The 13,039-nt window shown below is 38.5% G+C and overlaps 2 protein-coding genes across 2 annotated transcripts in view; both read left to right on the top strand.

The window, feature by feature from the left end:
• Positions 1–1,002, top strand: part of LOC311077110 (SR-related and CTD-associated factor 4-like) — a 42,596-nt gene extending 41,594 nt beyond the window's left edge. Inside the window, exon 19 of the mRNA XM_084138913.1 lies at positions 1–1,002. This exon is cut by the window's left edge and continues 149 nt beyond it. Coding sequence (XP_083995039.1) covers positions 1–330 — 330 coding nt within the window. The 3' untranslated portion in view covers positions 331–1,002.
• Positions 1,003–1,903: 901 nt separating this feature from the next.
• Positions 1,904–13,039, top strand: part of LOC311077103 (rho guanine nucleotide exchange factor TIAM1-like) — an 84,793-nt gene continuing 73,657 nt past the window's right edge. Inside the window, exon 1 of the mRNA XM_084138897.1 lies at positions 1,904–2,027. The gene's annotated coding sequence lies outside the window, so the exon portion shown is untranslated. The remainder of the gene's footprint in view (positions 2,028–13,039) is intronic.

Here is a 13,039-nt window from a genome sequence, read left to right on the forward strand (position 1 = left end):
CTCCGCCCACAATTCATGCCACATTTCCCCAATAACGGGCCTCATCCCATCCACCCTCCTCAAATGATGCCCCCCAGGGGCCCCAACCCAATGTTTGGTGAACCCCCTGTGGGCCGTTTCCGGATGCCCATGATGCGCCCTCCAAGACACGACTTCCCCCCAAGACACGATTTCCCCCCTCACAGGCCCATGGGTCCTAGGGGAGAGGAACCGCACTGGCGGGATCAAGCTCCTGAAAGGGGCCCGGACAGATTTGGAAACGAGCCACCGTTTCATCGGGGCGGGTGGGGCAGGGGCGGCCCTCGTGGAAGAAGTCGCTTTGGGAACTGAGTTGGGTGCTTTTTTTTTAGGGGCCAATGGCTTCAGCTCCGAATGGACTGCGGAAAACGGGACTCTGCGTCCCGATGACTGGAACGGGAATACGGAGAACACATGGAATTAACAGACACTGTTTCTAAAGTTCCCGTCTCCGAATACCAGTGATGGTGCTCACCTTTCTACATGTCGTAATATTCGTTTGAATAGGCGAGAAAGAACCAGAGATCACATATTATGAAATATTCCCGTTTGCACTTTGTCACTCCGTGTAAAATCTAAGAGGTCTGTAATATTTCAGACGTTACACTCACTACCATTGACTAACATTAGAGGTCTAGTGGAAAGTGTTTCATGTAAATAGTCCAGTTTTGCACACTTCACGATCGTTGTACATGAAGAAACCATCTCTGGAAAATGTTCAGCCCAGATTCCGTTGTGTATATTTGGAGGAAATATTTAGTTTAAAGCTTCTGTAGCCTTTCAGCGAGGAAGAATAGTGTAAGTACTGTGTTGTGTGATCGTTAGAGCTGTAGGTTACACTCTTTTCAGCGGTAGAGCATCATCTTTGGCGGTTTAATTTTACGAAGCTATTTTTTTACCTATCGTTCATGGTTTATTTTCCTGTCTTAATGGTTTATATTAACATGCTAAAAGGAACACGAGTAAAAGTTGTGATTATGTAAACTGACTTGTTCGTTTTTATTGTGTTTGTTTGTTTTTGTGCAAAGACTTTACGTGCAGTTTTGCAGTGATCTCAGTAGAGGGCGCCAGTTGTCAAGACTCAGACCTGACCACTGTCAGTCTGGTAAAGTGTTAAAATGTATTTCCCAACACACCTGTCAGTGAAAATTAAATATTAACTACATTTCAGTTATTAATTTGCATGGTGATTAAAATCACAATTGAAACATTCAGGTAATTGTGAAACGAAAAAGTTTACAGTTGAATCATTCCAGAAGATTTCAGTACATATATTTAATATTTCTCAATTTTATATAGATGTGGTTAATCTTATGTTATGAGTAAATATTTCACTTTAGTGCTGATAAAGATTTTAGCTCTTTAAATGGCAATAAAAACAATATTATATTAATCATATAGTATTAATAATATATTGTATATATAATAATGTATTTATTATTATATTATTAATATTATTATCATATACCATTACTATTTCGTTGTTTTATTATTCTTATGTTTGTAAGTGTATAAAATATAAAACCCATAATTAATTAAATAATACTTTTAAAAAAATTACATCCATTGAGTAAGAATTATTGGTAACACTTCATTTTATAGTGTCATTGTTACATAATGTTAAATGGAAAATTACATGATGCAAATAACCCTAAACCAAACCCCAATCCTAACCCTATAGAAAGTACAGTTAATTATTATTACTTAGTACTTAAATGTATAATCACAGTGTAACTAAGACACCTTAAAATAAAGTGTAACCGAATTATTATTTCTTCTAGTATTAATTAAACACACACACAAACACACACACACGGTACCAACAAGTGTGTGCGCGCGCACCGGTAAGCTCTGGTGTTTGACGGTTACAGCGCGCGCGCTCCTCCCTTCAGCCGCGAGCTAAACACTAGAAGCGCGTGTGCTTGACAGGAGAGACGCGCTGGTTGCCATGATGTCTCGCATCACCGCCAGTCACCACACACACAGAATACCATACGGAATGATGACAGGTATGTACACATACTAATACAAATTTGTAAATGAATGGCATTATTTTGTGTGGAATTGCGTTGAGGCGACACAAACGCTGATGCGCGTGACTGCGGCATCACTGGAGACCGCACGTGCTGGCCGCGAAATGTTAATTGACTCGCTGTAATTGTGTTTATCTAGACTGCATGGATGCCCATAATAAATGTACAGAAAAGCCGCCTTTAGGTTGCTTTCAGTGATTCTCTTCTAACCGGTTTTGGTTCCCGCCCTGGTCAGCAATTTCTTACGGAAATTCTGTCATAATTTGAATTGAAAGCAACCCTAAACGGATCCTAATGGGAATTTCCAACATATCACAATAAGTAGGTATTTAAGACACTGTATCTCAGATGCCCTTGTGGAACATAACAAATTAAGAATCTTAAAACTTTCACTTTACCCAGTAACATCTTATTTGACCCTTTTGAGGATTCATAATTTCTCCATTATGGTTCCAACATTTGATAGAAATAAATAGGAATCCTTTACAAATTGCTTTAGAATGTTTCCCTGTATGGAGTATGTTCTGGGAACATTATGGTTTTAAGTCAAATGAACCTTAAACGAACCTTTACGAAACATTGTTTTTAATAGAGTTCTGACAACATTTGTTTTTGGTTCTGAAAAACAAAGCCTGAAATAACCTTTACAGAAGGTTTTTATTAGGTTGTCACACAAAAACCTACTTGCTGTGTTTTACGTTAATTTATACTTGTAAAAACGTTAGGAGTTGTTTCCCAAAAATAACCAGAACCATATGGTAACATTATAGGAACATTCTGTGTCCTGGATGGATTATGAGTTTTGTTTTCTGCAGTCAGTCATACAGATGCGTTGGAGATGCATCAGATGTTTATGCTCGTGTTATGAATTCATCTGCAGGATGTTCAGTCAATGCCAAGGGCATAAGCTCTCCCGTGACCCTGTCCTTACAGCCCAGAGCTCACTGTACTGCTGATTTTAAAACACAACCGTGACAATCCATCACTGCAAGTGTGTCATTGGAGGTTTTCCTCTAGAATAAACGTGGCTTCTCTTGGTGTGTGTGAAGGTCTGACCCCTGTTGTCTAGCATCTGGTGCATTGATGCTCAGAATATGTGCCACATGCTGACATGCACTAGATCGTCCCTCATTAAATATGTATGTTTTTGGTGCATTTCCGTTAATTGATTAAATGCATAAACAATGCATACAATTATAGTAGAGATTCGATCTGTTATGACATTTCAGTCTTCAATAGCATGATGTTAGGGTGTTGTAGGTGGTTGTAAGGGCGTTGCTAAGGTCTTCTGGGTAGTTGCTAGGTGGTTGCTTTCTGCCAAGTCACAAAGCCAAGTCAGCAAGTTCTTTACTCGTTTAAGTCAAAAGACTCCAAACACAAATTCTGTGATATTCTGGTCTCTAAATATGGCTTCCTTCAATGGCAGCTTTACTTCTGTGTTATCTGATTATAATAGTGACGCTTGCATTAACTTGCTTTCACTACTAGTAATATACTAGTGATATTGTCATGCAGGAGGATGAACTCAAGACAATATTTGGCCATTTTGAGATTGTCAGCATTGGCCAATATAATATGTTCTTGCTTGGTTGAGAAGTGATAATTCCCAAAGACCTTAAAGGTGCAGTGAGCGATTTCTGAGAAACACTGTTGGTATTTGAAATCAACCCAAACACACACACCCCTCCCTTTATTGCTCCGCCCCCAGAATGCACGAAACATGCAGTGCAAGAGTGGTTGTGTCTTTATCATAGCAGAAGCGAAGCAAAATAAAGCTTTGCGAAAAAGAATGTGAAGATGATGAACGGACGACAAGGAGGAACAAAAAATGAACACAGTACAAGAGTTTGTTAGTCGCCAGAAGCTCCAGACAAACAATAACACTCAAACTGTCCTGTACTAGAGCTAACATTACAACATCAGCATGTCTTGGTTCTGTGAAACAGTAAAACTAATGTTACTCGTATGGAGCAGAAACAACTTTCAACCTTGCCGTTCATTTTCAGGCCTTCCTGCTTCAGTCTCTCCAGCGCTGGAAAGCTTTTCTAATATTAACGCGGGTCCTAAAGCTCTGGCCTGATCATAACTCTACTTTTTCCAGTGATATTCTGACCTTTTCTCTTTTGTAATGTTTCTCAGCCATCTCTCTTATTACAGTCTTATTTAAATATCTCCCTCTTACTCGTTCACTCACCTCCCCAGTCATGATTGGACACGCCCCATTCTACTGATTGGCACACTTTCTCTCCTCCCCCATCATTAGTGGACACGCCCCCTACTGCTCATTGGCTCACTCTCCTCCCCAATCATGATTGGACACGCCCCCTATTACTGATTGACTCACTCTCCTCTCCCATCATGAGTGGACACGCCCCCTACTGCTGATTGGCTCACTCTCTCTCCTCCCCCAATCATGAGTGGACACGCCCCCTACTACTGATTGGCTCACTCTCTCTCCTCCCCAATCATGAGTGGACACGCCCCCTACTACTGATGTGCTCACTCTCTCTCCTCCCCCATCATGAGTGGACACGCCCCCTGCTACTGATTGGCTCACTCTCTCTCCTCCCCCATCATGAGTGGACACGCCCCCTGCTACTGATTGGCTCACTCACTCTCCTCCCCCATCATGAGTGGACACGCCTCCTGCTACTGATTAGCTCACTCTCTCTCCTCCCCCATCATGAGTGGACACGCCCCCTACTGCTCATTGGCTCACTCTCTCCTCCATCTTTTATGAGTGGACACGCCCCCTATTGCTGATTGGCTGCAAGTGTGTTGTGCTGCTCGGTCTGATCCATTTTCAAAAGCGTTTCTCAGAAATCGCCTACTGTACCTTTAATCAGGGTGGATGCCATATTGAATTTTAAGCAGATGAAAACGAAGCTGTGTAAACGTCCTTGATCTCATAATGTCCAATACTCACAACATTCAGAACTGTTTTATGCAGTTTTTGTCTACTGAAAGACTTTTGGGAAGATGTTTCATCAGCCGAACAATCGTATTGTTGTTTAACAACAGTACAATCCTTTGAACATCCCCCACAGCCTAATTTTCATTCCTGTCAGAAACTAAATATGGCTCTAAGATCTATTGGGTCAGCTCCAAAATCCAGTGATTGACCAATATATCTGTATCAATGCAGAAAAGACAGTAAAAAATATACTCCATTAAAATGGACACAAAGTCCCAAGCAGGACATGAAACCCCAGAGCGTTTGAACAGTACATGAGGTCGGTGGAGAACAGAGAGTGTTTAGTTAAAGATCGTTCAGTTGTAGCTTGATGTGTCTCTAGGGTAGAAAGAGAACTCTCTCTCTCTCTCTCTCTCTCTCTCTCTCTCTCTCTCTCTCTCTCTCTCTCTCTCTCAGGTTCATTTCTGAGTTAAACAGGCTCTGCTCCACAGGAAATCTTTTTCCGACAGCCGATATGATCTCTGATGTTCTGAGAAGATTGAGAATGAGTGATGAAAAGCGTCGGAATGCATTGATATGCACCGATCAGCCATGCTAAAACAATCATCTCTATAATCAGTACTCATTTAGTATTAGCTCAAGACTCATGCATACTTTATTTTAAATGCTAAATGGCCTTTTACGTTTTTCACCTGTGCTTTAGGTAATTTGGAGTTTACAATCTTTTACATTTATGTCTGTCACCGTTGTCATGTTCCAGCCGTCGTGGATCTTCTTTATCTACACAGTGTTTGCGTGGGCCTGTTGTGTGATTTGTGTTTTAATAGCAGGGGTGATTGTACAGATCTTGACGTTTGTTTTGTGCCGTGATGAAGCATGCCAAGTGTAAGGGCTTCAAATATGCATATTTTAAATCTTCCCGACGTGAATTATTCATATCATACCCACGTCCACAGAATTGTTCATTCACACCAGAAACGGCCCTGAATAATTGGAGCACTGTTTTTGCTGAGACAGTTGGTTTTGTGTTTGTTTATAATAAGAGCAGCGGGATTCACCCGCCGCAAACGTTGTTTCTGACTCCATGTCAAGAAAACTATTCTGAGGGAGTAGCGGGAATAAATCAGAGTTTAATCATACTTTTTTTTTTGGTATTTACGTTCTGAATTAAGAGTGTTGTTGATATTTTTTTTGATTTTTGCTTCTGATTTATGACGTTCAACAAAGTCTTTAATCTCTTAAAAATGTTTAATCTCTGTATGGATACTAAGTTCTGTTGGTTTGTGATGTTCGCTAAGGATAGAATCATTATTATTATTGCTTAAAGTTATGGATTAGAGTGCTATTGCTTAGTTAAACGTGCGATTTTCCCTCTGGCAAAGAATAAAATGGCAAAAGAATCCAGTAAATTTGCATTAAAGGAGAAAGGAGACCAGAATATCTCAAAGACGTGAGGGTGGACTTGGTTCATTAAGTTTCCAAGTTACCACCTCAGCAACACCAAAAAAAACATGCTAGTAACTGCATAGCAACACTATAGCTTGGTGGTGGTGAGTTTTGCACGGGCAAACACCACTTACGTTTATTCAAGAAATTGTGGGAAAAAAATGTAGTTCTGTCAAGACAACTCTTGGAGAGTTTGGCATGGTAATGATTGAGTATGACCATGTTAATGTGTTTAGGTCTTGGCAGGATAGATCTGCTATGCTGCTGCTTTTATCACTGCTGCGGTTGATTAAGTTTTGCTACAAAACTTTCCACTGCCAATAAAAACAACATGCCGCCGCTGTACAAGCATGCATGAATTAAACCCTGTAGCAGATCTAGACAGGTGGAGCTAAGGAAGGTGGAGGGGTTTTGAATGTGCGCCACTATACATAGTTCCCACAGGCCAATTAATGTCACGTGACCTCCCCGGAGACGCCATCTTTGAGGGCAAAAGCTGCTGTGTTTACAATGTTTTACCGTACTGTCTATGAGTTTTACAAGCAAATTTCGAATATTTCTTTCTATTTATAATGTTACGAAAATCATGAAGAGACAAAGTGACAGAGATTATAAAGAGATTCTATTAACACAAGATATAAAGAGGTACAATGCGAAAATTTCAGTCATAAATGGTGTGGATCCGTATGCGCTAGGAAGCACTGAGCACTGATTATGCCTCAGATACAGTATTATCATGTGTACCATTATCTGGTATTGGCTAGGAGTTTTAACACATGTAAGCAATTCCGAGCCTGGAAATATGTGCATGAATATGAATATACAAGGTATGAAAATAAATAAAACTCGTGTGCAAATTAATTAATTAATGTAATGCGGAACTACTTTATACGCGGGTTCTTTAGGGACATAATCTGAGATTGCCATGCTGGAATGTGTGTGTGTGTGTGTGTGTGAGAGAGTGAGAGAGAGAGAGAGTCGCGGGCGCGATCGAACAGTGGAAACAATGTTGTTTTTGTATGTTTTTAACACCTCGTCATTTTGTACATACAGGACATCATTCAAACTGCAAAGTGTTAACTTATATTTGTGTACACTCGCAATAAAACACAACAAATTCTTGCGTGTTTTGAGGGAGTTTCTTTCCTGTTTATCCTTGCCAGCCATAACCTCCATCGTTGTTCTGACAAAAGCTTCGTCTTCTCACATTCATGATGTCTAATGACGGGTATACTGTAAAATCCAAATTTAACTGAACCTCCGACACGATTTAAACATCCATTGACCCAGCAGGAGATCACCATTTTCACTTTTTATCACGAAATTAACTCGCTTCAGCTTCTTCTACTAATGTTCTGCCCACAGAAATGGCGCCGGGTCGGCAAATGCCTGTATGTTGTGACGTCATGTGGGAACTATGTATAGGCAAGTATTCGAATGCTGAGAAGCGAGCTCATTGGCTACCAATACAGCGGGAACCAATCAGCTGTGCCTTATAGAGAATGAAGTGATTGCAGTCATCTAGAGTTTCATTACAACTTTGTATTTGTGTGTTTAACTTTATCTTCATCAATCATTGTTGCCAGTGAATCATTTGTGGAGTTGTTTGCTCAGGAAATTAAGCAATAATTTCTGAGGTTAAACACTGGCTTGAGTCCAGGCTTAAATTAATTTGAAATACTTGCAGCTTTGCATGGAGGGAGTCCAGACAACATGCCCACTTGTGTGAGATAAACAAACTGCTTAAGAATGATTTTGTTGCTTCAAATGGCTCTTTGTGCGTAACTCATCTTTATTGCTTTAATCACGGGCTTATGGCCAGAAATGTCTTGTGAGTGTTGTTTGCATCTTCTGTGGAGAACAAGAGATCACTTCTTCCTTCTCATACATATAATAATGTCTGCTTATTTGATAATGTCGGGTTGTTTTAACTAAATATACGTTGTGTAATCAGATTATCTGTGTTGGGTTTCCCATGCTTGGACATATGTCTGTCTCTCTGAGGATTGGTTTTGAACATGTCATGCAGTGCACAAAACCCAGCCCTGAAAGATTGTTATTGAATTATCTTAAGGCTCTCTGTCTCCACACTTATTTACTTATTTATCTGTGTGTCCTTCTTTTTTACAGCAGCAAAACCACATAAACAAGTGCAGAAATGTCTTTGGAAATGTTGTTGACCACTTAAGATTAGTGCTCATTAAGAGTTTTTTAGTAAAACTTATATTTTATTTATATGAATATTTATAGTCTGATGTGACAGATCATCTTTTTAATAAAAAATTTTTTAATTATGTAAGTGTTAAGTGTTGTTATAAGTAGTCACCTTTTCCATACTGTTTTTAATAACGTTTCTTTCAGTAGTTCATATTAATTATTAAAAATAGAATTAGGCCTATATAAATGTAATTAATCTATTATTATATATATATATTTTTTTTTACATATTTTTGAGCTATTAAATCTTAAAATACTGTAAGATGTATAATATGATTGTCATATATTATTGATATTGTATTGAATATATTAATTTAATATTATAAATATACTTAAGTAACAATATATTTTTTGAATATTTTTTTAGTTACTACATCTTAAAAATGTCACAAAATATGTAATATATTTATATTATACTGAATGTTAACTTTTATTAAAAATATAAATAATATATTATTATATATATTTTTAGTTCTTAGAAAATATATGTGTATATATATACACACACATATATAATATGTTTAATTGTCAAAACTGATGTGGTAGTTCACAGAATGAAGATGATGAAGATCAAATGGTAACTTTCTTTAATAAACACGAAGGTAACGCATAGATGAAGGCACAGAGAATGACACATAAACTTCTCGCACTACAGACGAGAGCTGACAGTGAACTGAATGAGATGGAGTATAAATACAGGGAACTTAAAGACAGACAGCTGAACGTAATCAGTAAACGAGGAGTTAATTAAGACTAAACTGAACTGAAGCACATGAAACAAACACACAGGAATGCAAATGACACAAAACACAACATAATACTCACATTAATACATTAAATACATAAATGCAGTTCTTTTAATCAACCAATGCGATAATCAAAAAAAGAAGGTGCTCTGATCAGGATTTTTTTGGGCCGATCTCCAATAACTGCAGTATTGGCCGATATCGATGACCATAACGATCACCAAAATAAATAATAATGCATGATAATGAAGCATTTTTTTTTTTTTGTATCATCTGATCGGCTCTTCATGCGGCCTTTATAGTGACCACCAACCAATCAAACTATATAAAAAGATTATCAGCCGATCAATCAGAGCACACTTACAAAAAAATATAGTCTGATATATCGGTCAGTCACTCTAAAACCGCCTCCACTTCACCTTCTTCTCGTCGTGAGTCTGCTTTTCTGGTTTGTGAGCTGTTATTCTGGACGATGTGAACCGTGTGGAGTTGGACTCTCACCAGTCCTCATGGCTCGTTGGTTTGTCCTAGATACTTGGGGCTTAAGATGACCCACTTAGATGCTTTTACTCATTGTGTTTCTGTCTGTGCAGCAACACAACACGTGAAATATGTATTACAATACACCTGCGCTCATATTTCACTGACTCGTAATGGTTGCATATACAGCAGGCTTTAGTTTACCGTGAATGTGAAACTCCACCTGATTGGCTGCGCTCACTGCACTTGCACCTCTGATTGGTTCTGAATCTGATCTGTTTTCAATTGGTTTGATTGATGTTTTGAAGCATTCATCTCCATGCACTCTAGTCCAGGAGAGGACAGATGTGAAGTTAGCTTTGCATAATTGACCATGCATCTTTATTTTAGCCAGTAATGGATGCTGGGAAGGAGAAGGACGGCTGCTGAGCCAGAGACACGCACGTCTGCACATGCGGGGTCTCGGATTCACATGGATGGGTTCTAATCCTGATAAATATGAAGGATGAATCGTCTGGAAGGGTGACTCCAGCTCATGGCTCTGACACTGGGAATGACTCAGCATTCCCAGCCTCCATTACAACGGCACTACGGCTGATGGGGAAGCTGAAAGTGGGTCTGTAAGCCCAGACGTTCAGAGTAAACTTATAAACCAGGGCCATCCATCAATGCTGTTAATTATGCAGGAGATAAATGATCCTTGTAACTTTAGCATGACAGAGGACAGCTGCCGAGGAGAAATGTCACGGTGTAGCTATGAGCTTAGCATATCCAGCCTTATCTGAGATCTGATACATGAGTAAATACACACATATTGTCAGCTTGATGTGATTGTGTTTCAGATCGCAGATGCTCCCATTGAAATTAAACTCTCATTGTTCTTGGTGTGAACTGGCTATAACTGGAATTATTTTGCTTGGAGAATTAAAAGGGCTTGGGTCAGTCAATTCTTTTTCTTAAAGAAATTATGCTTTTATTCTGCATCGATGCATTAAATAGATGAGATTGTTCTGTTTTTTATTATTTATCAAAGAATCCTGAAAAAAATTAATCAGTTTCCACAAAAATATGAAGCAGTACAACTGTTTTCAACATTGATAATTATATAATTATATAATTATATGAATAATTCTTCTTAAGCAGCAAATCATCATATTATATTGATTTCTGAAGGATCATGTGACACTGAAGTCTGGAGGAATGATGCTGAAAATTCAGCTTTGATCACAGGAATAAATTACATTTTACAATATATTCACATAGAAAATACCTATATCAAATTGTAATAATATTTCACAATTTTACTACTTTTAATGTATTTGTATCAAATAAATGCAGCCTTAGTGAGCTTTTTTTGAAAAGCTTTATAAAAATGTCTTACCAACCCCAAACTTATTAATTAATTTAATTAGTTTAACAATAATATATATATATATATATATATATATATATATATATATATATATATATATATATATAAAAAAACAGAAAATGCTCAAAAACTAAAGATTTCACAGGCAGTGAAAGAATTATATTTGAATTTCATAATTAAAATGAATAAGATTTATATTTATATTTTGCTGTACATATATTTTAGTATGCCATGAGTTATGTCAGATGTAAGTCACAGGGACACACATGAAGAACACAAACAGGAGTTTCCTGAGAATAACCCTGATGCGTTCACATAGTTTTATCTTTTTATACATTGCACAGATTTTTCCTCTACAATCAGCACATTAACAATTGTTCATTTGAGGGAATGAGTGATTTTGCTAAATCAGCTGTCGTTGTGCGTGTGTTTTCTGGATGGCCTGAGCGGAAGGACATTGCCTGTCCCTCAGTTCAACCCTGGCCATGTTCACACTTAATAAAAATAAAGCACAAGATTGTCAGTGGGCTTGTGATAAGCATTTGGCACAAATGTGTAAATGCATCATTGCTTTTATGGGACAGTTTGATTTGCCCTTTTACTTGCAAAACAAAGACGCTTATTAATTTTATAATACTATATTCAAGGAATAATTCATCCAAAAATCTGTTATCTTCTCCATGTAACACAAAATATTTGGAGGAATAGTGTTAAAATGTGGAGGTAGTTGGGAGTGAACATGTCTTCAAAAAGACCACTTCAAAAACATCCAGTTTTGGCATGGGTCAACTGTTCCTTTTAAAACACACAAATGTCGTCCCAGAGCCTCAACAGACATGCAAGACCTCAAAACCACTCATCAGAACAAGTTCGCCTTTGTCCCGTCACACTGCGGAGTAATTAGTGTGCAGTAATGCAGCCCAAAGTCACGTGACCCGCAGGAACGCCCCCCCCCCCCCCCCTGCCCTGGAGATAATCAAATGTGTGCAATCATGATTATGGCAGAAGATCAGCCCGCCTCACGCCAACATATCCTCGTAACTGAGCGTTTACATGACATGTTCTGGCTGGTTTGCATTCATAGCGACAGACTCGTTTGATGTATATTGGAGAGAAGGAGAAGAAAGAGATGAGATGGAGTCTGCTGGGGATCTTCACTAATGATCTCCAGTGTGCTCCGGCCAATCCCTTTCATCTGGTCCGTATTACTGATCCTGACTCTTTGTTGTTTCAGATCGAGCCTAGCAGGACTTTAATAAATATTTCTTTTTCTTCTTAAGCCTTGAACTGAGGTAGGTGCACGTCTTCTACTCCATGCTCATGTGCCAGAGCTGGAAAGAGGGAAGATCAGATCCTACTAAGCCAACATGCCTGGTATTTATTAGGGATTTGCTCTAGAATCTTGTATATTGAAGGTACATATTCAGCAGCTGATGTTTCCCTAATATAAGAGTCCTACAGGTTCAGTCCAGGGTTTCTGGAACATCCGAGTCATCCTTTCAATCTTTTCAGACTCTCAGCCAATCCAGGGACCACCTGATATAAAAAATCTTTTTTTTTGTTCATGATATTCGTTGTATAATGTTAAAGGAACACTCCACCGTTTTTTGAAATAGGGCTTATTCACCTTCTTTCCCACATTTAGATAGGTGGGCAAATGCATTTTTGTCTCAGTGCATGCATTGTTTTAGTTTGACAGGGTCGGCGCTAGCTTAGCTTAGCATAATGAATGGAATCCTTTGTTGCCAGCTAGCATGTCCTGAGTAAAAGTGATATATAAAAAAAAACAAAAAAAAACACCTAATTACTTCTT

The sequence above is a fragment of the Abramis brama genome (genome assembly GCF_963993115.1).
Source record: "Abramis brama genome assembly, contig: SCAFFOLD_57, whole genome shotgun sequence".
Classification (NCBI taxonomy): domain Eukaryota; kingdom Metazoa; phylum Chordata; class Actinopteri; order Cypriniformes; family Leuciscidae; genus Abramis; species Abramis brama.